General features: G+C 39.6%; 1 protein-coding gene across 5 annotated transcripts in view; it reads right to left on the bottom strand.

The window, feature by feature from the left end:
- The window catches only part of glra1 (glycine receptor, alpha 1), a 174696-nt gene that overhangs the window by 41646 nt on the left and 107750 nt on the right, over positions 1-25300 (bottom strand). For all 5 annotated transcript variants that reach the window (XM_074673810.1, XM_074673812.1, XM_074673807.1 and 2 more), the window contains 3 exons: positions 21922-21989; positions 5693-5916; positions 1836-1918 (listed from right to left, as the gene is read on the bottom strand). In XM_074673810.1, coding sequence (XP_074529911.1) covers positions 1836-1918; positions 5693-5916; positions 21922-21989 — 375 coding nt within the window. The remainder of the gene's footprint in view (positions 1-1835; positions 1919-5692; positions 5917-21921; positions 21990-25300) is intronic.

The following is a 25300-nucleotide window of genomic DNA, read 5'->3' as shown; positions in this document are numbered from 1 at the left end:
TGTCAATACTTCTGAACATTTTAAAGAAGAGGAAAATCAAGATGAAATTAGGGTTCAAAATCAATGAATTATGGCAGCAAAAAAAATAAAAAAGTCTTGTAGGCTGAATTATCATGCAACAAGTGAACATTACATCAGAAGATAAATCAGCATTCAGTTGTAAAACATGTCCATAAACAGATCAGACAATCCTCAATCCTAGATTTAATATCTGCTAAACTCATAAAATCCTCCAATTTATAACGACCCTGCAGCTCAGACCAGGACAAACACATTAAAAAGCATTTTCACAGAGCAAGTTCAAAGAATGACTGATGATATTCGGTTCCTGTTTGCAGGACTGAGTTCAAAGCACTTTTTACACTCTCTTTTATAGATATTATTGAAATAAAGACAGTAAAAAACAGACAATAAAGAAAACTAATGAAGAGTCATGTTAAAAATTGAAGGGGCTGTGTGGTTGTTTGGAAGTGATCTTGAAAAAGTCTCTCTCCTAGATGTATGCCCGATCAGAATCCACACTTTAAAATAAGATTTATGGCACGTCTAAGTCTCTATGGCAACACCACGCCAGCTGACGAAGATTAGAAGTGAGATCTACATTTTTCTCTGCCGAAAACTTTTTATTTGATTAATTTTGTAGTGATGGTGGACACTGAAGCCTAACTGTCAGACAGAAAAAGGACAGAAGAGCAGAAGAAAGCTAAACAGCACAAGCTAAAGTTTAAAATAAGGGCTTAACTGTATGTGCTAATGCTCATTCCAGCCCAAATGCAGCAGTTATTTTGCAATGGTCTCTTCAAACTTAAGAGTCTATCAATAAAGTGAAGAGTGAGGTTACGTTAGCTCTGCTTGGTAGATGACTGGCAGGACACAGCTAACCAGGATTCACTTACATGAACATCTCGCAGCATCAGGCTGTCAGCGCATCATACTAACGGCTGCTTAACTACCGTACAAACTGACAGTTAGCTTGTTGTCACGTTAGCCTACGGATACTCTGTAGCACTGGGATGCTAGTAGCGCTACATATAACGGTTTCAAACAACAGCCCTACGTAACTGTACTGACAAATACCTTACCTCGTCACGTTTTATCTGGTAAAAAGTTGTCCAGAAATTTTGTTCCAAAACAAACACACGTCTGGTAAAAAGTCACACTTCTACGACAGTGTGCGTGAGACTCTGAGCCAGAAGTTGATGAGGCAATTCAACCGAAACTGATCCTCCTCATAGCATCTTTGGCAACTTAAGTCAAATTGACTCATGACAGGAGAAGTTCAGCAAAGCAGGAGTAAAAAATGAACTCATACAATAAAAATCAAAGACAGAAAAAAGGGCAAAGGTCGAGGCTAAAGATTGATAATTAAAGCTGAACTGCCTCTTTAAAGAAATCAGTCTCAACAGCCCCAGAGCTCATTCTTCTGTTAAAGATGTGATTGTCCCTGAGTGAGGCAGTGACATTATGAAGCCTCTCAGTTTCTGTCACTTCCTTTCAAACGTTAAAATCAGCCCTGACACCAGATATCAGTCTGGTACCGTTGGGTTTAGTCTTGCTCCTTCTTTCTTTTATGATCACTGACCCTTTGTTCAAGAACAGAAACTCTGTGAACTTCAGCTCTCAGCCTCTGATTCCTCTCACGTCTGCTCTGAGAATGAAAAGGCCACAGAGAAATCTATATCATACCTCTCCCGCTGCCAGCTGCGGGCTGACTGATCTTTATGTACCCCCCACAGTGTGTGTGTGTGTGTGTGTGTGTGTGTGTGTGTGTGTGTGTGTGTGTGTGTGTGTGTGTGTGTGTGTGTGTGTGTGTGTGTGTGTGTGTGGTTACTCACAGCTCTCTAACTGCATGATGCAAGTCTGCACGTCCATGGGGAAGTTCTTCAGATCCATCGGACAAGCCAGTACCAGTGTTATTCTGCAAACAAAGAGACATCAACACATTAAAACTTAACATGATGAAGATTAAAAGTTTTTAACCTCAAGGCTGTGTCTGCACAAAACAGACAGGTTAGGCACACACATCTGAAGAGTCTAGCTTTTTGAGATATTAAAGCCAGGACGCCTGACAGGTGATTGACTGCAGTTTATTTGCATAATACACTAATTGCAGCGCTGCATTGTTAGCTGTGTGATACATTGGTTAATCAGAGAGCTCAATGTGTCAAATGACTTGGGCAGAACAAGTAAATAACTACTGCTGGGAACCATAATCTATCAACAATGCTCTCCTAATCTCTAAATGACTGTGTACTATGTTTCAGCGTGCTTACTTCTCTGAGAAACCCTGAAAATAATTCAGCTCCGGCTATTCTATTCTGCAGAGTCTGAGCTGTCAGCAGGTTGTGATGACAGCCAGGAAGGTGATCCCTCTGCACACGCTCAGTCGCTCTTCTCTGCTCTGCTTTACCAGGACACCCTCTGCTACAACTCACACACACACAAACACACACACAGGTCCAGCCAGTCAGCCTGATGTACCAAAGAAAGTGTGCGGTGTCTGCACATTGTTGGAAGTCTCTGACAGGATGCTGAATAAACGTATAAGACACATGATGTAGCCACCACAGATGTCCCACTTTCTCAGGAAGAGGGTTCGGCTCTGTGGTTTTCGCGGTCCTGCTGCATTGTGACACCTAAATGCCACATGCTGACACAGTTTGAGCCTTCCTTTACACTCCAGAGGCTTCAGACTTTAGGCTTCAACATTGGCTGGTGCCTCCAAATATTACACTGACAAACACAAAAATATGACTGCAGGACAGATGCCCAATTTTGAATCTTATGCAGATTTAAACCGATCTTGTTGCACTTTAAAATGAGTTTTGAAAGAAAATGATAATACTATTTTTTAAAAGATGAAGGAAGTTAGGGTACCACTTTACTAGAGGTCTGCAAATTTCATCACACTTAGGTAATAAAAAGACAACGTTATTTTCTTATTTCTTTGAAATTAGCACATAACTTATTTAAAATGTCCAGATTTATTGTCGCAAGTCACAATTGGTAAGTTACTGTTTTTTCGAGTTTCTTTGAAATTTACTCCAAATTGCAAGGTAAAAAGGTGACATTTAGCAAATAATTTATTTGAAATTAAATCACAACCCAACACAAAATGTTTTTAGAAGTATCCCAATGTTTCTGCTATTTCCAGAGAAGTAGGTGATAAATAGCTGCTTAGTTCTTAAATACAGAAGTTTGGTTCATGTTTCCTTTGATATTTACCTTTGAAATGTTAAGTGAATAATTCAATTTCCCAATAAGCAGTTGATAGTTAGCTATATGTTATTTAATTTCACCAAGTTCTTTAGTACCCAGTTTGTTAATATGCATAATTGAGATCACATGCAAAATGATAAACCTTTATGATTAGGCCTATAATGTTTTACATGATACAACTGAAGGCTTCAGATGTGACATTCACTAGGAGTGGGGTTGTAAATTGGCCTTACCTGATTGTGATAGACACTGCGAGTACAGGCGCACTGCAAAACAGAATCTGGCCAGAAGTTATGTGCTAGTTTTCACCAAATTTGCATTAAATTTCAGGGGTAATTTCAAAGAAATAAGAAAAACTTTATCTAATTTTTACCTAAGTGCGATGAAATTTGTGGGCCTCTAAAGTAAAGTGTTACTGAAGTTAGTCTAATTTGGTCAGGCAGGTACACTGCAAAAAACTGAAATCCTATGAAGTGTTTTTGCCGTACTTTAAGAAAAATTGTCTTATTATTCTTGATATGAGCCACATTCAACTGGTCCATCCAGAAAAATGTCTTGTTTCAAGTTATTTAAAGACAAAAACAAGATCTGAATTGCTTGTAACAAGTAAACCTAATCTGCCAATGGAACAAGAAAAAATGCTTGAAAATTTGCTAAAATTAGAATAATGTCTCAATACAAGTAACTTTTCTCTTGTTCCATTGGCAGATTTTTTTTACTCGTTACAAGCAATTCAGACCTAATCTTTGCCTTTGAATAACTTGAAACAAGACATTTTTCTGGACTGGTCAGGTGAATGTGGCTCGTATCAAGAATAAATAGACATTTTCTACTGAAAATAAGACAAAAACGCTTGGTAAGATTTCGATTTTTTCCAGTGTACTTTAAACAAATATAATGTTTTATAATATAATGAAATCTGCAGATGAATTAAAAACTGCCTCTGGGGTAAAATTAGTCAATTCTGTTGTTCTGTTTCAAAGTTTGGGCTCTTTTCTTCCTTCAGTGTTTGTGAAAAACAGCAGACACTGTATTACAATTTATGATTGATTATTTTATTCTTAAAAAATCGAAACAAAGTATTAGGTATTGATGGTGCTCCAGGAAAAAGACCCGCTGTCGTGACTCTTACCAAGGCCTGTGTTTGTTTTGAAGCAAATGAAAGGAGAGCAGCACTTTTTTAACACTTTTTTTCTAGATTAAAGACAACTTTTCACAGGATTCAAAGTGAAGAGGTAATACTTTTATCTGTTGTCATATACCGCTTTTGTTCGAAAAGTGACAACAATCAAACTTTGTAAACTCCGTTCAAGGATCTCCCTTTCACAGCGCTACTAGTTTTGGCTTCCTATCCTTTTAGCTTTTGAGGAAACTGTTTTCCCTTTTAAATAAATGAAGCATTTTGGTAGAACTATTGAAAGCATCATGGATTTTCCTTTTGATCAGCATTCCCCACCCACTTATGAGACTACGCATCAGTTTTAGAACAAGCCCTGCTTTTGAAGAGCAGCAGGAGACTGAACTTCACATGAGTCTGTTTGTCCAATCCTAAAAGTTCACTTTCATCTTAGAGGAGACAGGGCCATCGGTCATGACTCCCCCTCGTCCTGCCGCACTGTTAAGCGATAAAAATCAAAAGACAGAGTAAACAACATTTACAAGACCCGCTTCCCTTTGGGGCGGTTTAATATCCTGAGTCGATTTGTTGTGTCTGAAATGGAGTTGATGAGTAGGGGGCTTCATTCTGATGGTGTCAAGTTAAAAAATGAAAGCCACCGAGTGTGGAACACATGGTTCATCCTTTTTTTTTCTTCCTGAAGATTGTTATAAAAGGGCCAATCTCACTCCTCCTCCTCCACCTCCTCTTTCTCCTCCTCCTGCTGGACATGAAGGTGAAAACTGCCGGCTGATAACGGATCAGACGCGCTGCAGGAATACTAACAGGCTGAGTAGATTACAACGGCTGCTGCAGCGTGTTCTCCTTCGCCCCTGAGCAGAGGCAATAAAAGCAAGAGGAGGAGGAGGACAGGGAGGAGGAAGAGGGACCAGCAGGCTGAAAGGTTTGTTGGGGGAAGGCAGCTATAACCCTGACAGCCTTGAATGGGATGTCTCAGAGATATAAAGAAGAAAGCTGAGGAGGTAGAGCCCTGTTGGAAATGAAACCTCCAACTTTGATGCAATAAGAGCACTCTAAAGCAGGGGATGAAGGTCTGCGGAAAGCAATAAACAACAAGTCAAAGTGAGAGTCACTTTCTGTCTTCCATTATCAGAGTTTTATAACAGATTGTTTCAGTGTAACCTCCAAACTTATAACGTTTTCCATCTTCTACGACTCAAAACTTTTTCATGTTATATTAAAGGTCTTTTATGTCACTCTTCCTCCAACAGTTTCAAGATTAAGTTCTGGCTTTCATGTCTGATAGTTTCTTTAAAGACTTATTTCTGCTCTGGCGCCAGCACAAACAACACTCACCGTATGCTGTAGAGCACGTTGCCGTTTTTAGAGATGCGTAGCAGCTTGTTGTCAGTGGTGACCTCGTGAAAGTTTGCTCCCTTCTCATTGGCAAAGAACAAATCAGGTTTCCAGATGGAGTCCAACATAGAGGGGTCGAGGTCCAGCGAGTCGTCTGGGTACTCGCTGTAGGCCAGCCGAGGGTCGTTCCACTGCTGTCTTAGGAAGATGTTCACTCTGTAGTCCTGAGAGAAGAGAAGAGAAGAAGACAATTTTCACTTTCTTTGAAGCATCAGTTGAGGATCTGAAGCTTCTGCACACTGCCTTTGTATCTACAGGACACACATGACAAACATGATGCTGGTGTTGGATGCATTTCAAATAACAATTGTACAATTTCATTTAGAAGATGCTTTTGTCCAAAGTGTCATACAACACCAGCAAGAATTTAGACAAAAGGTAAACCCTTAAAAAAACGATTGATTGTTGATTAACTAACAATCTATGATTCTGATGTAAAGCTCCAGACAAATCACAAAGATGTCTGACTTTTATTACAATGAAGCTTCACCTGCCTGCTGCACCCTGTCTGGCTCTTTTCCAAAGTCCTACATGTGTCAGTGTCATACCACATTCGCAACCACTTATCCCTATAAATAGATATCTCTGCATGAAAACAATTTTAGAGGTCTTGGTGTCAGAAGCTCTCAAGTGCAGGTCTGCAAAAAAAAAATCTAGTTAGTTTTTGTTTTGGTTGAACCAGGAAACAGTTTTGTGCACAGAGAAAAAGAAACAAGTTGTTGGCCAAAAGAAATCAAAGAGACCATAACATCTGACAATCTTTTGTCTACAAAGGAAGATATCTATGTAACAATCCAAGTAACAGTCTGATCCTTCCATCTGCAGCTGTGTGTTGCTACTCAGTTTGCCGAAATGTAAACACATGCTAATGAAATGAAGTCCTCGAACTGATATCACATAAGTTAATACAAAAGATACACATTTCCAGATATCAGATGTCTGGTTGCTGAACCATGCAGGAGCTCAGATTTATCACCTGTTGCCCATAGTGATTATTTGTTGTCTGTTTATCAGGGATAACACAGATAAGAATAGACCCGCAATGTGGGTTTCCCTGGTGGCAGCAACCTTGGTTCATGCGGTGATATTTAACCACTGTTAGGCGTGACCACAGACTGTAAAAAAAAAAAAAAAAAAAGGACATCATCTTGCTCGGCTTGATGTGAGGTCGCCACAAAAACTAATCCCCCTGGTGGCTGGCTGCAGTATAGGTCAAAAAATCTGTCTCCCAGTCATTCCAGATGGGCTGTGGTCAAACTTGAAAAAATTAATACAGCTCATAGAGACGTTTCTCATGTCAAATTGTTGTGGTGATTTGAAGATATTATTCGGCTGCCTTGTTTTGTTTTCAGTAGTTATAAGAGGTTCAAAATGAGGTTTTATGTCACGTTTAGTGATGATTGACAGCTGACGTTCTTGTGTTTTTTTTTCGGGGATTGTAAAATATGTTGGAAGGGAGAGTCAAGAAGTGATTAGACTCTTGAAAGAAAAAAAAAAAAAAATTATTTTTGTCACCCGGCTTGGCTATTTTTGTCACTCATATTCTCCCAGAATCCCTCACAGTCTTTACTGCACAGACTCTGGCCACACAACTGCTATCAATGGCTTAAAAACTGTACAATGGTGAATGGCAGAGCCAAGCTGTCCACTCTATAAACAGTCTATGGCTGTAACCAGAGTCCATTTGAGCAACTTAAATAGCGCTTCAATTTTTGGTATAATTCAAAATGTGATAGAGCTAGTCACTGGGAAACCTGCAGTATTAAACTTAAGTGGAGTTGCAAAAGTCTCTTAAGTTTAAAGATGGCACTCAACTTTTAAACCTGCATCATTTAGTGAGGAGAGAAAAGAGCATGTATTAAAAACACCCTGGTTGAATGAACTCAGGTGTGGATTGAATTTCTTGACTTGTGCGGTAGTTTGAAGGTTGCTGTGGAGTTTGGAAAAGCCTCTTCAGACATTAAACATCAATTTTAAAGCTTTTTCTGATTTCATTCACATTCACTTGGGGAGAAATCAACATAAAAAAAAGGATAGGGATCTATTTCTACACTCCCAGGCACATGAAACTGACCAGAATACATTCCAGTAGTTTATCCCTCTTGCTTGTGAGACTCTCTTCTTAAATTTCTTATTAAACCATCCTCTTAACAGCCCTCTCTATGCACGACTACTGCTGCTGCAATCTCAGGAGGTCCAAAATCTCTCCACGAAGGCAGGCTAGAGGGAAATTGATTCAGCAGAAAAATTAAATTACAACAGATTGGCAAAAGTTATAAAGCATAAAATCTGAGAAACACCTCGTGTGGAGGGTTGTAAAATGTAACCGGAGGGAAATGTTCTCTTTAAAATGAAGAAAGGCGAGAGAAAGGGGGAGAAAAGAACCATAAAGGATCACTTCACTGTTGACTTAAGATGCTGTTACTCCATACAGATACATGAGAGGGAAATAGTGGGATGGAAATGATTTAATGGGTGGGTAAGTCTATGGTTATGGGTCTTTATCCATATGTCACTTTCTGCTTTATGTGAATGTAAGAGATTTCATTGAGCAGCAGCCTGGAGCCATGTCAGAGATCTGTCACTTTGCTTTGAGCCAATGTTCAGCCCAGATCATCTTTAGCCTTTAATTCAACCTATGATCTGGCTTTTTGTGCTCTGTTTGTATTTTTCCCCTAGTTGTTGAACTAATTAAACGAAACAGTGTAACCTCCAAGTTGCCAGAAATAAAGAGACACAGACAGGCAGATGGATGTTTGGGGAGTTGGCCTCGCACAGAGCTGGAAGGCAGATGAAGGTCACTGAGCTGCTGCTCCCTCTTTAGTCTTACACAGAGAGATGAAGAGATACAATGAGAAGACAGGCAGGGGGAAGATGAACTGATAGAGGGCTGCAGAGTGGTTTTCAAAGACAGGAGCTCAGCGCTGGATGTAATCACTCACAAGTTACAGAAGCTCCGAATAAGGGGTGTTACAAGTGTTTGGGCTGGATTGTGTGGTTATTGTGACAAAAAGGAGGAAAGGTTTCTAGAGCAGAGTCCTTTTCATTTGGTAAACATGAATTACAAAGAAAGCTTGTGCAAATGCACTCCAGTGCAGGAATATATTTCAAGGCAAATCCAAGTCCAGTTAAGTAATAGGGGGTATTGTGCTTTTCCACATGGATATAAAGTAACAGTGCCGGATGGCGGTTCTCAGTGTGTGCACATTTTTAAACCACTGCATATTCATCTCTGCTCAACATAGGCCTCAAAAACCATGGTCTGCCCTTCGCTCTGCTCCTGACAGAACTCGAGACGGTAAGCCAATCACAGCGAAGGGGGTTAGTGATTGGCAAAATCCCTTGAGCTGGAAATCATGAAGAAACAGCAGCTAAAACAATGCGTTTTGGACTAAGGTCAAAATATGGATTTTCTGAAACACCAGTGTAAGAAAAGAGAGAGAAAAGAGAGGGACAGTATAAGGGTGATTCTTCAATTAAGGGAGTTTTCCATCCCCAGGAGGGATTTCCAAGAAAAAAAAATGTTTCTTACAAAAACAATTATTGTACTTTTAAGGGTTGGGTTAAAGAAGCTATGAAAACAAACAAACAAAAACAAAAACAAAACAAAACCCAATGATTATATTTTAATACTTTTTCTGTGTGTTAGAAATTCAAATGAGCAAGAATTTCACTGTTTTGGGCTTGTCCTCAATCCAGGTATTTTAACAGACCCTCTATGATAAAGCAATATTGCTGTTTCTTATACCATTATGCCATTACACTCAACATTTTACTGACTCATAATGGTTTTACAAAAAATTACTGAAGTTGTTGCATGCTAATTGGATGCTCTAAAGGAACATCCACAGCATGAGGTAAATACCTGATTTTTTTGACCCCCAGATATGTGAGTAATTTGATCTTCTACACCCTGATGTGAGAGTATGTTTATTAGGGGTCATAACTAAACAAGCTACTATTTGTCAGCTAAGTATTTGTTAGCGTGTTTTTTAGTTATTTTAACTAATTAGTAGGAAATTTCACTTTATTTACATATTTTTGTGTACATTGTATGCTAGCTAACCTGTTAGCTTAGCAAGTCTAAAACTCAACCAACATTTTCTGCAAAAAGTGAAATTTGTCAAAACCATCACACGTCATTACAGTCACACAGGTGACAAGCCCATAACTGTGAAAATCTTGCACATATGAATTTCTAACACACAGAAAAGGATAAAAATATCCTCATTGAGACACTTTTTTCATAGCTTTTTCAACCTAACCTTTTCAATTAAAATAAATAAATAAATAAATTGAATTAAAAAAAAATACAAAACAAAAAAACTTTTGAAATCTACCCTGGGGACACCCCCCCCCCAATCAAAGAACCACCCATAAAGTCTTGAAAATAGCCCTTTACCCGCTCTTTAAATCTATTTTTAAAGCACATTTAAATTTTCTGATGTCAGAGTATAAAACATGACTACAGGACATGCAGGATTTGTGAGTGCCACATTTATCAGGAACAGAAACCTTCGGTTAACATTGAAAAAGTCTCCTCTACAACTTTTTTTTGCCTGTAAAAAACATTGATAGGTTTCTGCTTCACCTGTGTCTTATTTGGTTTTGCTCAAGAAGATCTACGTAATATTCAACCTTCACATAGAGCAACTAGTTTTACAGTCTTAATCAAAGCTGGGTAAAAATACCAAACCCATGTGGTAAATTGTAATATCTCTCTGCTGCCTCCAAGTCTCACCTGTGTCAATATGTGTAGACAGATACTTGACTTGCGACTCAGGGAAAGCTGCACATCTTTGCTTTACTGATCTGAATCAAAGACTCAGAGGCTCAGCTCTGTTTGGTTTTAAAGGTTTCTTCCAGCTGGGATCTGAGTCGGTTTGAGGTTAAATCCTGACTGCAGAGCGGAAATAAACCTCTGCACAGCTTTAAAAGCCTCATCCTCAGCTGTTCAAGTGAAGGATCAATATATGTCCTACAGGTCTCACAGTGTGTGTTAGCAGCACTTCTATCTGTCTCTGTGAGGTAAACTTAAAGGGTGTTTAAGAGAGAGATATTTTGCAAGCTAGGAGATGAAGTTGGGATGTTTCATTTTGTGCATGATGCTTAAAAATAATCGCAGGGCTGGTCTATCCTCACAAGATAAATCAAACGGTCTCTGTTTCTAAAGTTTGTGCCATAGAATTGTGAGAACAACAGAGATCACACACATACACACACACACACACACACACACACACACACACAAACGCCATCGACTGTTTTGGGACAAAAAGAAATGAGCCGCAGTCTTCCCTGCTTCAGTGCTGTGTTGATCCATTCACCCAGCCTGACCTCTTCCCTCTGCAGACTTCATTTTTTAATAAACACATCGCCCAGTGACCTCCACTTCTCCTGAAAAAATAGTCACAATGCTTTTAGAGAGCTCTGCTGCTGGAGGGTAACTTATGTCATGTCAACTTTTGTGCTTTCACTGCCAGAACGTTTGTTTTGTTTGGATGAAAGCTTCAAACATTTTGTAGGAAGTCACTTGTCAGTGTGTAATATAAACATTATTCCCTCAGAGGTTTGAACAAGTTCCCTTTTTGTGTTGAGACAGCATGTTTTACCCGTATCTCTGCTCACCTCTTCAAAGGTTTGTTTTTTAGGGTACGACCTGGGATTGTGTGAAGGTTGGAGTTGGAAAACACCAACTGTTGCTCTCTCAGAGTTTTCTCACGTAACCTCCATTCCCTTTTCCACACAAGAGATGGAGTGTCTGTCCATGCCAGGCTGGCATTTAGCTCGGCCCTCCATCCCTCTAATTGTCAATTATTCTCAGAATATGGAGCTCGGCCACTTCGGCCAGGCTGGAGTCGTCATTAAGCTGCAAGGCGAAGCACAAATGCATTTCAGGGACAGGGAACAGCCATGCCAGCAGCTTGAGCGGGTGGCCTTTAAAGACCAATCAGCCACACTAATGCTTCACGTGTGTGTATGAAATGCAGTCACATGGCAATCAGGCAGAGAGAGACCTCTTCCGCCGTTTATCACTGTTTATAAGACTGAATATCCTCTCATGAAACAAATGAGCCTGACCTTTCATGAGTGACTCGCCTTTTCTTCTGCTTGAGAATATGATAAATAACCTGAATTGGTGCCGAGATGAGGAGGGTCTGTCGATGGAGGGAGAGAGAATAAGCCCATGCCAGAATCATCAGTCATAAACCCGCCTGCGGCTCAACACCAGCTTGGAAAGGGCAAGAGTCAGATGGAAAAATGGTTTTGACGGAGTTGCTAAAGACCAAGATAATTATGAACCCAACAGTCCCACATGTATGACTTTTCACACAGCTACTTATTGTGATACTATCTGTTTTTTCTTTCCTCCCTCAAGAAACATTTTCAACCGTCCTGGACCAGAACACGTCTTTATGACTGTTTTAAAAGTTCACCCTAACTCTTAAACTGTATCTCGCAACACTTCTTCTCAGATCACATAGTATGATTCAGCAATACAAAGGTGCTTTAAGTTGTTTATCCTAAGATAGAAAAACATTGCAGGGGGGCATCTGGATCCAAATTACAACTGGATTCATTACTGCCTCTTATGGCTGACTTTCAAATGCAGAAAACTTTTCAAAAGGAAAGAACACACCCAGAAAAAAGTCAAAGTTGATTATTTCACATGGCTAAACAAGGGATCACTGTCTGTAGGTGAATACACCATTCTTATGTCTTCTTCATGGGTTAGTATCCACATGCCTGTACTGGTTACATATTGCTCTGGTGTAGCTATATGCAAATTTAGTCGAAAAAAACCTACATACAACCAACAAACTGACAAACCTTTCTGCTTTATGGGATGCCATCTACGCATGTCCACATCTGAGTAAAGACCAGCAGAGCACCATGGTAGCAGCCAAAGCAAACATCCTGGTAAAAGGCAGCTAGCTGTGCTGCTATGTTTCAGGTCTACAATGACTGAAATATGATAAATTGAACCTAAAAGAGATTCTGCATACTTTCAAGAGTGACAATAAATAAGTTTGATCGTAGTGAAGTTGACCAAACACAACCATTCCTATGAAACAATAGCAAAGGGTTTCTTCTTTTTGTAAGTTGTAGGCCCAGACCATTACTGTAAGTGCGCGGTCACAATGGCCATCCAAACCGTGCTCAAGCACGATTGCTCCTCCGGAGCGCTGTCCAGCTGAAAAGTACGGCTTGCAGTCGCATTACTCCAACATGAACCAGACTTTAGCAGGTTTCACATACACGCATGGCCCGTCTGTTTACATGAAGCGTGATCTCATTAGATTCAGCACAACAAGACACAGAGGGCACTGCTACAACTTTAGAGACTTTTTAGCTTATGGTAAGTCCTTTTTGTCCGACACAGCCCTCTAACACCCCGCTACTGTTTAAAATGATTGTCAAGAGGTGCACTTGTGGCGATCATACGTCATGGATACGTCATGAATCATGCACTGTAAACCCTGATAAGTTGAGTTTACTTGAAAGATGCTTCTAAATCAGTTACCTTAAAAAAATAAGTTATGAAATAAGTTAATTTAACTCAACATCTTAAGTAGTTATGATTATTAAAATAATTTTACCGAATGTTTTTTATCAAAAAAATCTGATGCTTATTTGTTTTAAGTTTTCATAGCTTAATCTTATGAAGTAATTTGAACATTGGGGTTTACAGTGTACGTGCTGTCCATGTGCTTGTGCTGGTGCAGGAAGTGAACTGTGCTGAAGCCCATCTCTCTAAAGTGTGCCAAAACAGAGAAGTGAATCCCGCTTAAGCACAGCACACTTGCAGTCACACTTGCCAAACGAGCTGGGCCTTAGTGTGAAGGCATGCTTAAACATAGTAAAGTTTGCTAGGGTGACTACGTCCTAAGAGCCAGGCAACCATATCCATAATCACAGAGTTTTTGGTAGAGTGTGTTGGCTTTGAGGTAAATCATAACCTGGCTGTGTCTGATTAAAAAAAACAGTAAACACTATCTTTTTCCCTGAGGATTTAGTTGATGTACTGTGATCTGGCACATTTGCTCCCAACGTGATACATCTGAACCAACCATTTGACCAGGTGAAGCAATCTGTTGAAGCAATCTCAAATTGTGGCTGTTTCCAAGTGTTTTCACCTAAAAAGGTGTAAAAACATGGGCCAGGTTTAAAACCTTGCAAACAATTCAGATGACACATTAAGTATAAGCAGTGTAGTGGACACGTTTTCTTGATGTGTTACATTAATTTTCAATTATCTCTCTCTTATCGCTCTGCTATACCTCACTACCCTGATCTTTTTTCTTTTGCAGACTGTTATATTCTGATATCCCCTGAAAGCAATTTATGGAACAATAGATTGTTTCACCGGAAACTCTTCTTAGCTGAGCAGATATCTTCCGGACCATAAAACCTCAGCTTCATAGGTCAGAGGCTGCAGATGGATGCACATTAAGTGAGAAGAGGGAGGAGCGGTGGATGAAGCTCCATCCTGGGATTCAAATGAGGTGAAAGTAATTTGAGGGCATAAGTTTATGGTTTCAAGGAACGATTTAGAAACAGAGTGCACAGAGGACAACTTTAGGATTTAATAAAGGGTTGTTGACACTGAGAGGGATCCATGAAGAAGGCTTCAGAGGGAATGTGCTGCAGGACTTCAGTATGAGTGCAGTTTAAATGCGTGGGTTCATATTCATGGTTTAATATCCCAACATAAGGCTATTGGACTGGTAAGTGCAACCATGAAATCACCATCCAACACTGCCACGCTGCTACGGAACCATTAGCAGAGGAATAGCTGTACTTACACAATATCACACTCATTTCAGCTTGTGTTAAACTCAGGCAGTAAACCACGCATGAAGGACTGCAATCTTCCTCTTCCTCTTCTTCTCCCTCGCTTTATTCTTCCTTTCTTCCTTCCTCCTTCAACAACAAGCGATGCAAAAACTACAGAAACAGCAGCAGCCGTATACTAATTCCACGCCTGTCATCACATCCTGCTGTCTCCTTGGATGCTACTGCTGTTCAGGTAGGAAGCGGAGGTAGGAGGTTACAGGAGCTCAGGCATTATGGCAGCACATCTGCTCAATGCAGACAACGCTGCATCCAGACAGAGATGCTGTTTTTACTGTGTGGCCTCAGAATAAGACATCACCAGCAGCAGCTGCAGCTCTGAAGGATGCCAGATCACTTTAGTGAACTTCACTGTGGTTCTTTCTAAGAGCACTGATGTAACCAGGTCCAGTCATCCTACATAAACCACATCATCTTCTCCAGTCAGCACATATACAGTGGGGAAAATAAGTATTGACACGTCAACTTTTTTCATACATTACATTTATTTCCAAAGCTGCAATTCAAACGCAATTTCAACCAGACATTGGTATTCACTAAAATAATCCACTCATAAAAAGAATTCATGACATTCAAGTCCATAAATAATGATTTTGTGAAATTATGTATGATACCACAGGAAAAAAGTATTGAACGCACCATGAAAAGGCTGTATACTTTGGCAAGGAAATGCACCATACCACCTGAAATGTGTCAGTAATTATTACTTGAACTTCCAATTAGTGCAAAACAACATCAGCTGGGCTAGAGCAAATTGATGGTCCTATAAAATAGTTTTTTTTTGTTTTTTCACCAAGCAGTTAAATACGACACACCTCATGATGGGTAAAGGCAAAGAGCTCTCTGAAGACATTTACAACCTGATTGTTGCTCAGCATCAGAATGGAACTGGTTACAGACTTATATTGTAGCACCTGAATATTCCAGTCAGCACTGTTGGGGCCATTATTCGCAAGTGGAGGAAGCACCACCTTACCATTAACAGGCCACGCACAGGAGCTCCTTGCAAGATTTGTGACTAGAGAGTCAGAAAAATAGTCAGAAGAGTACTCGACGAGCCAAGGACCACCCTGAAAGTGCTCCAGAAAGACTTGGAGGCAGCAGGTACAGTTGTTACAGAGAAAAAAATAGGCAATGCACTCCACCGCCATGGCTTCTATGTACGCTCAGCCCGCAAGACTCCATTCCTCAAGGAAAGGCATGTTGAAGCTGGTTTAAAGCTTGCTAAACAGCATCTTGACAAGCCTGTAGAATACTGGGAGAATGTTGTGGATTATTTGATTTAATACCAATGTTTGGTAGAAATTTTGTTTGAATTGCATCTTTGGAAATAAATGTGATGAGAAAAAAGTTGTTGTGCTCAATACTTATTTCCCCCACTGTGACCCTGTAATCAACGGTCACCAAGCTGGGTTTAAGGTTCGACAGTCACCTTACTTTTAAAACATATCCACAAGACCTCCTTTCACTTTCCAAGAAACATTGCAAAACTCCATCCTTTTCTCAGTCTTTCAGACACTGAAAAACTCGCCCACACCTTTGTCTCCTCAAGGCTGGACTACGGCAACGCACTCCTCATCGGGACTCTTAGCAAGAGCCTAAAAAAACTTCAATGCATCCAAAACAGCGCCGACAGGATCCTGATGAGGGTGCGGAAGTATGACTAAATGACACCCATCCTTCACTCCTTCCCACTAGCTTCCGGTCTCATTCAAGATTCAATACGAAATCTCTCTTCTAACTCATCAATGCATTACTCTCTCTATTGCCCTTTGAGATCATTTGATGGAAATTGCTTTATAAATGAAATTTATTATCATTATTATATAACCATCAGCTGGAGTGAGTGAAAGTTTCAGGTAAACCCTCAAACTTTGGATAACAGCCATGATCAAATTCAGGCTAAACTCTAAACCTCAACAGCTCGGCATCATCATCACAGTGACTTTGACCTCTACAAAACAAAATGTTTATCACTTTTCAACTATGAAGGAAGTTTGGTATGAAAATTACTTTATTTCTCCATCTTCTATTGTTGAGCTGTAGCTGGAGAGTGGTAAAAAAGTGAGAGGTACTCAGAAAAGAGAGAAATGGAAATGGAAAGTGAGAGGGATAAAGCAGGCAACACAATACTTTAAATAACACAATGTAAAGCCTGTTCATAGAGCTTCATACAGAGGGCGAGAGCAGGAATGAATGAAGAGTGAGATAACTGCGTGTGTGTGTGTGTGTGTGTGTGTGTGTGTGTGTGTGTGTGTGTGTGTGTGTGTGTGTGAGTTACAGCTAGAGCAGTGATAAAAGGAAGTAAAGTGAATGAGATTTCCGTGTGTGAGGGATAAAGAGTCTGCTCTGCTCGATGTGAATTTTGAAGCTATCAGCACAGAGCTCTCAAAGTGAATATCCCACCAGCTCCTCTGGATTATTATTCTATATCATGCTTTACAGTTTTGTCATGATGGAGAAAAAAACAACTCTTCTTTAAGGGTTAAAAAAATGTATCTGATTTTATTCTCTCTTCAGCTGGACTATCACAGTTAGTCAAGTGTGTCATATCACCGCTTGTGTGTTATGTTTTTGTGAGAGTTTGTCTGTGAACAACATAACTCAAAAGTAACAAATGGATCTTCATGAAATTTTCAGGAAATGTTCAAAACGGGATAAGAAAGAAGTGATTTAATTTTGGAGGTGATCCGGATCACCGTCTGGACCCAGGATTTTTTTTAAAGGATTCTTTATTATTGTGAGATGGGGCCGTTTTCACCATATGTGTATATAACTCCACAATAAATGGTCGAATTGCTTTGCAAAACAATACAAGACAGGGTCACCATAATTTCTGACAGATGTAAAAAGTATGATCCAGATCCTGGCAATATTCTGGATACTAAGATCTGGTATATGAAATATGTACTGGGTCAACATAATTTTCAACACTCTACAAACCTGAAACTAACACCAAATTGTAGCAGACAGTCTGAAAGGGAGTATAACATTAAAGTAGGACTAAAGGGTTGCGTGACAATCACAATATGCCTGGTGGAGGTCTGTGCTCTCTGAGTGCTTTTCTAGTTATACAAGTGTGACTCAAATTATGACTCAAATCATGGCCACTTTTCTGTTTCTAGTCCAAAGAAGATTTATGAAAAACCTGTAGAGACTGTGCACCAGTACAGGTAAGTTAACCCTTCATACGACAAGCTGTCATGTCGTAGTTGGGGCAGGGTGTTTTGTGAGGGAAAAAAACTAACAAACAAAAAACATCTGCAATAATGCAAAGGGGTAGATTTTTAACTCTTATTCCATCAGGAACAAGCTTTCCTTCATCGAGTCATTACTGATGTATGATAAAGAGTATGAATAAAATATAAAGTATGATAAAATGCTCCAGGCAGCTCAGTTCACAAGTCGAGTAGAATGCACATGTTGTCAAACAAATGAAAATAATCTTTTATCATTTGAATCCCCCTTACTGCCCTCCTTGTTCTTGTAATCATCATAATCATCATTATCGTTTCCCCTGGTCAACTGCTGGAAGCTGCTGCAACAAAACAATTTCCCCAATAGAGATAAATAAAGTATAACTTAGTTTAAACTTAGTTTAAAAAACTTTGGCAGGAAGTTTTGAAATGTAGCAATAATAATCTAAATGTCTGACAATAATAAAGCAGTAACCCTACAGACACAGAACCATATTTGAAGGCAGGAAATTATTTTCAAATAGAGACAGTAGAGACACTTTTCTCTAATAGTCACCAGACTTCACTGACAAAAATCAATTATTTAACCCAACCAAGTTCACTTCCTAAAAGAATTGAAGGAAAAATCAAGAACATTTGTACTTCTATATTTTGATCTTCAGTTTATACCATCAGGACATCTACAGGTCTTTCTTTTAGAGCTACTTTTAATCTAGCATATATAAATATGTCGTCTTTGTCAACATTTTCCTATATGATATGCATGTAAGAGTGTGTGTTTGAGATGAAAAAGGGGGATCTAGTGTTTGAGGAGGCTGAGGTGTGATTTACAGAGAGACTAAAGGTGAGTGAGGCTTGTCTGAGTATGTGTCCCATTAAAATGAGGGAGGGAGAACACAAGAGAGACGTATAAAGAACACTAGAAGGGGTTACGTGTGTGTGAGTGTGAGTGTGTGTGTGTGTGTGTGTGTGTGTGTGTGTGTGTGTGTGTGTGTGTGTGTGTGTGTGTGTGTGTGTGTGTGTGTGTGTGTGTGCGTGTTTGTGCATGAGGAAGCAGTGAGCGAGCAGAGAGAGCGCTGAAACAGGAATAAAGCCGTGTACCACCGGGACTTCTACACGCACTGCGCCATTCTACCGACTCCATCTATCACTGTGCTCCGGCCCCAACAGCATTTTGTGTGTGTGTGTGTGTGTGTGTGTGTGTGTGTGTGTGTGTGTGTGTGTGTGTGTGTGTGTGTGTGTGTGTGTAGGGGTACTGTAGCCCAAGCTTAAAGTGAGAGCAACACACTACAACGAACACCATCACAGCATCCAGAAACCTCCGCCTCTCTGGCTGTGTGTTGCCTCCTGAGCTTCAAAATGGATTTTCTGCTTTGATAAAACCTGATAAATCCAATTATTTCACTGCTTTGTTTTGCCTCTAATCCACCCTCTGAGAGATTAGAGCAACAACACTGACTGACTGACTGTGGCCTTCAGAGGGGGAACTCAGTCCCAGGCTTCAGAAGTCGCCCTTCGTCCTGCTCTTGATTGACGTGGTGCTACGTCTGACAGAGGAGGAGGAGGTTAAAGGTTCTCATGACATCCCAGCTACTATGATAATTCTATTGATTCTGACATGTATCTTTGTTACTGGGAAATACAAAGGTTCTAAATAAACACTGAGAGAAATGAGTTATACTGGGAGGAAAAATAGGAGAGGAGTCTATCACTCTTTTTTGTAGAGAGAATAATACAGATAAACAGAATTATAGGAGAAAGATCTACAACAGTGCAACAACTTCTTTAAAAGAAGAAGAGAGCAACATTAAGATTAGTCTTGATTCTGTGCTTATGACTCCTGGAAATACTAAGGTGTTTCATTGGATAGTTGACAAAATTTCTCTGATAGTGGCACCATTTATTTCTCGGCAGCGTTAGATAAGTTGGCAAGAAGTTATCTACAGCAAAAGTAACACAAGAGACCACCTGATCATACTCGCTGATACAAGTTTAAAATGAGGGGGGGGAAACATAAAAAGGGGGACTGGTTGTGGCAGTCAGGAAATAATGGCAGTTAAGAGCAGGTAGAGTAGGCTAAGGAGCTACTGGACCCCAGACATGTCAGACAGAAGAAAATCGGGCAAAATCCTGTCTTGCAATCAAGACGCAACAGCAGTGATAGGGGTGAGGATCTCTTAGTAAAATTTTCAGTGGTGCATACAACTGGATTTGTTTTTCTTAACAGTCTCTTAAAATATAGTGGAGCTCTTGGTTTCTAAAAGTTAACTGGGTTTGATTATTTGCTGCCTTTCTTATCTGTCCAAATTCTTCCCTTCTTCTTCCTCTTTTGGAGTTGATTCGGCTACTGGATAAATGGAGATATGTGCCAGTAAAAACTGAATTGTTGAATTCAATATTTTGAAAGTATTATGTGTATATATATATATATATATATATATATATATATATATATATATATATATATATATATATATATATATATATATATATATATATATATATATATATATAATAAATTATAGTTCACAAAATTCAGGAAATAGTTGTTGTTTTCTTTATTTCAATTTAATTTCAATTCATTAAGACTCACTTCAGGTCCAGATGAGTCATCAAACTTAGCTTCACACGCCTGTTCATGTCCTTGAAAACTCCTTATGATGTGTGACTATACTTCTGAGCAATTTCCCAAACTCATCCCAAATTTTAGCTAATTTTTTTTTTCCCAAATAAGCTTTTTAAACTCTATATAATTATTCAAATTCAGTTTCTAGAGGCACATTTCTCAGCCCATATTTCTACAGAAGTGAAAATGTTGAATCTGTTCTGCATGAGCTGAACAGCTGCACAGCTCTGTGTGTTTATGTGTGTGTGTGTGTGTGTGTGTGTGTGTGTGTGTGTGTGTGTGTGTGTGTGTGTGTGTGTGTGTGTGTGTGTGTGTGTGTGTGTGTGTGCGTGTGTGTGTGTGTGTGTGAGAGTGAGTTCAGCTTGGGATACTCAGGTTTTACCTCCTTCACTGTCCTTTTGCACACTTTTACCTCTGATTTCTGATTTCAGCTTTGAATGGCGTCAATCAAAGAAAAAGAGTTTTATGGCGGTGAATTGTGAATTCAGAGAAATTAGAGAAATGTTTTACTCTAATAAGTCTTTTTTTTATCCTGCTCATTATGGCTTTAAGAATTAGTAAGACTAATTGGGATATCTTTGTACATTTTTTCTGTGCTTTTTTCTGGAACAGAACTGTCTGCAGGTTAGAAATGAAAAAGGAACAGTGAAAGATATTTATCCAAACAATTTCTTTACAAAATTAATTTTAAATTGATGGTTTGGTGATGATGCAGTAACACATAATATCAATCATTGCTCCTTATCCTTCACTGACCGCCACATGCAGAAAAGGAGGCATGACTCTGCTGCAGTTCTTTTTGATTAGAAACTAGACTTGATCCTTGAAACACGTCACACAGACCTCATCTGTGTCCTTAACGGTCGCTACGACCCTGCAGAGGCTTTACACAACTGATACATTTGGAAAATGAAAACATGATTTGTGGATTTTCCGAAGGTTAAAGTGGGAAGTGTGTGTCCTCTTTTTAGCACCAGAGTTGCCGTGATCACCGGTGCTGTTGCACATGCCCACAACAGTTCAGTGTCACCGTATCTGCTCTGTAAAGGTTGTTGCTTCACTTGTATTAGCCCTAATGGCTTTTCTGTGTAATAGATATGCAGAAATTTCCCCTTCATCGCTCGCTAACAGGCATGAGAGCGGTGCAGTGTTGTTATGCAAATGGCTGCGTCGGTGATGGTTCGCTCTTTCAAATGTGTTGGAAATGAGACATGGTCAATGGAGCAGAAACATTTTTACACACTTGGAGGGCAGAAGGCCTTTTTTTATTTTTCCAATAGAAACGATACTTAAGATGCGCTGCTGTTGCCTCAATTAATCGAATTTTTCACGGTAATATTACCCAACACAAAATGGTGCTGAGACGAGATGTAATAGTTTCCAATTGCTGCCCAACCATCCACAACCACACACACTAGTAACTAATGGACAATGTCAAATCAACACATCAAGCTGAATTATAAAGTCATATTTAGAATAATGGGACTTACCATTGTTGTTTCAGCGATGGACCCAAAACTGTTGATAAAAATGTTGCAGGTTACATTTACAGGTGGACCTAGGGAGAGGAAAGAAAAGAAGAAAAAAACAAACAAGTTAGATTTAATCGGCGGCATGATTCTGGATTTGGCCAAAAAAGACAGTTTCCAAAGAAAAACATCCAATAAATCAGAACCATGTTTCTGTTAAAAATGTGAGAATTTTTCTTGGATCAAACTCTTTATCTTTTAATTCAGAATTATATCTCAATTCAATAAAAATCATCTACATAGTTTTCCTTTTATTGCATCTATTGCTGTGTTTTACATCTACATCTTTTTACCACAGAGGGACTGCTGTCGTGCACACATCACAATGATTTTGTCTTTCATGTTTCAAGGTGTGCTTGGAAAGTCTTGTAGCACAACAAACATTAGAGGTAGACTTTGGTGGATTTGTGTGTTTGCGTTTCAGTCCCTGTGATCAGATATTACAGCAGCAGAGAAGACTAAAGCTGGAGAGAGGGACGACAGCGTGCAGGAAGTAAACACAGAGAAAGAAACAGTGTGGTGAGGCTCTGCTGAATAAATGAACGAGACGTGGCTCTGCACTTCAATACTCCGGCTGAGTCCGACCGCCTGACAGCGCCGGAAAGTTTGCTCCAGAGTCGCTGAGGAGGAAATTGTGTAAACATCTCATTACAACTTAAGAAAACTCAAAATAAGAAAATCAATATCACATCCCCATTGAGGGTTTGAAAGTGCCGTCGGTCAAACTCGGGCGTATCAATAAACACAAAGTGTCATCTCAGAGGGACTCATGAAGCCAAAAATAGACCCCCTTCTGCTGCTTCTCGGGGACAAGATGCTGCTTTCAAGGTTGTTTTCAGATGAGAAAGTAAATAGTGTGCAGGCCTTTCGTGGCTGCTTCATCGATTGGCTGTATTACCAGGTTGTACAAACACAAATGCGATTACTTGGCGGGTGGAGTGGAGTAGCAGGGAGGAGCGTGGAGGACAGACAAGCTCTCATCTCTCAGCCAGTGGACATGATATTGACTTTAAAGCTACATCACAGGGAGTAACCTCGAAACTCCTCTTATCCACCGACTCAGAGCGCTGCCGGTTTGATCATGACAGAGAGTCAATCCACTCAGTACACTGCGGATCTGCAATTTACCTAATGAGACTGAGCCTCTGAGAGGTACGGCACATTTACAATGAGACAAAAGGTCTTTACAGCACAGCAGGGTATTGGGTCTGTGAGGTAACTAAAGATTTAACCCTTGGTGTGCAGTTCAGCGCTGATCACCTCCTAGCAGTGTAAATCTCAGTGGTAATCTATGCTGCAAACCTGTAATTATCCAGATAAAGACTCATAGCTCGAGGATACGCTTGATTAAAGAAAACCTTGTATAACACTTTTACCTGATTCAACACTTTTATCTAAATTCTATGGGGAGAAAAAATAGATGTGATCATTTGAAGAAAAACCTGAAAGACAGATGCTGTTTCCAATCCGAGTCATAACATTAGACAATTCTTTCAGTCTTTGTCTTCCTCTAAACACAAGGTTAAAAATGTCTGTTCTTTCATTTTAAAATGAACCTGAGCACAGCATTAGTGAGATGGATAGAAAACAGTCCTGACAATGCATAAGTAAGTGAGGACAAACGCAGACGCTCTTATCTCGTAACTCTCACATTGTACTGAATCTTTGACGAGATGCTTAGTCACAGTCTGCTCTTGATGTCAGCTTCTCGAGCGCAATGGATGCTGGGCCTTCACAGGAAGACACGAAGAATCTGGGAAAGTTGTTCAGCTAACTTTTTTTTACTATAGATTCTGATGGTGACACATTTGTGGAGTTTAGCTTAGTATGAGCCAGTTCCTCTGCAGCAGCTGAAACTAAACACGAAGGACGTCTGCACAATAAAGATGCAGTGATCAAAAACAGGGATTTATCATGTGTACAGGGACATGAATAACCAGGTTTCTCTGTGTGTATGCAAATATGTTTATATCCATCTGTCTTCCTTCTGCCTTCAGCATCAGGTGTTTTATTTGAGCTTTGATTCTGTTTTATCTTCTTCATTTCCGTCTGGTATTGTTCTCACACAATATTTTGCCTATTGGTGATTTTCTACACACAAAGCTCCCTTTAATGGGACTGTACATTAAGCTAGGTCCAGAAAACCTCAGGTTAGCTTCTCCAGTTGGTGTGACAGCTTTTGTTTGTCCCTGAGAAGCAGGATCCCCCAGGATGTGTGGAATATCTTTTGTAACCCACTTTGCTTCAAAGGCCAGAAAGATGCAGGATTACAGCAACATATTTTACACGTTTTTCACAAGTGAAGTGTGTTCTCCAGCATTTTATGGAACAGAGCCTAGACACAATTGGCCAATTTTTGCACAAAAACTGCCATTTTCCAAACATTAAAGACACTGTGAGGACCATCTGTTTGGAATTGCGTGCTGTGATACCATTAGTTAGAATAAATAGTGTGGTCCCGGGATGAAGACTCCATTTCCCATGAGCACAATCACCAATTGTTCTAAAGACTTGCTAAGACATGCATCTATTTTGGAACCAATTGGAAACAGAGAAATCATCTTTTTTTCCCACTACATTTCTTTGTTTCAAACAACTTTTGAAGGATGAAAAAATGATGCATTTGTGTTCCCCTTGGAAAGTCCGGCCTGGCCATGGGTACTAGAGACAATATCGTTCAGAAATAGCTAAATTTGATGCTGACAATCTCAAAATTGTGGATTATGAACAGGCAGTTATATAAATGAGAGACTATTTCATGATCACCTTTTAAGTCCTCACAGAGAGTACAATGTATAGAGAGAAGAAAGCCCAGAAAATGGTCTTGCGTTGTGTTTATAAAACCTAAAGCCCTCTTCAACCACTGTATCCGCATAGATTAGAAATATATTTTTAGAGTAAGAGTACTTAAAAAACCCACACTTCTCTATGAAGAATTTAGCTGCTACTAACAAATAGTCTCCGTTTTTTCCTCTTTGTTTCTTTCATTACACAAATGTCAAACTCTATACACATTGTTACAAAATTTGTCTTTATCATGTAATATAATTAAATAATAACCCAAAATTTTAGAATCAGTTTACTGTAATCCTAGTCCATTAAACCCACTCTTCGCCGGATCCTCTGTTATTTACCACTGGTGACAAAATGTACGTCCCAATGAGGCTGCCTCACAGTCATATTGTAACACATTTGAATGTAAGTTAAGGTCAAACACACAACATGGACACACACTGTTTGTATTTAATGTCCCTGGTTAAACTCAGTGTCTAATCCCGCTTGCCAGGGGGCGAGCTGGGAAATGAAGGAAGGGGTCTGGATTATTTTGATGGCCAATTAC

The sequence above is a fragment of the Halichoeres trimaculatus genome, unplaced genomic scaffold (genome assembly GCF_033239565.1).
Source record: "Halichoeres trimaculatus isolate MK-OKI-2021-1 unplaced genomic scaffold, fHalTri1.1 fHalTri1_scaffold_7, whole genome shotgun sequence".
NCBI classification, from domain to species: Eukaryota; Metazoa; Chordata; class Actinopteri; order Labriformes; family Labridae; genus Halichoeres; species Halichoeres trimaculatus.
This window is presented reverse-complemented; position numbering and strand designations above follow the sequence as displayed.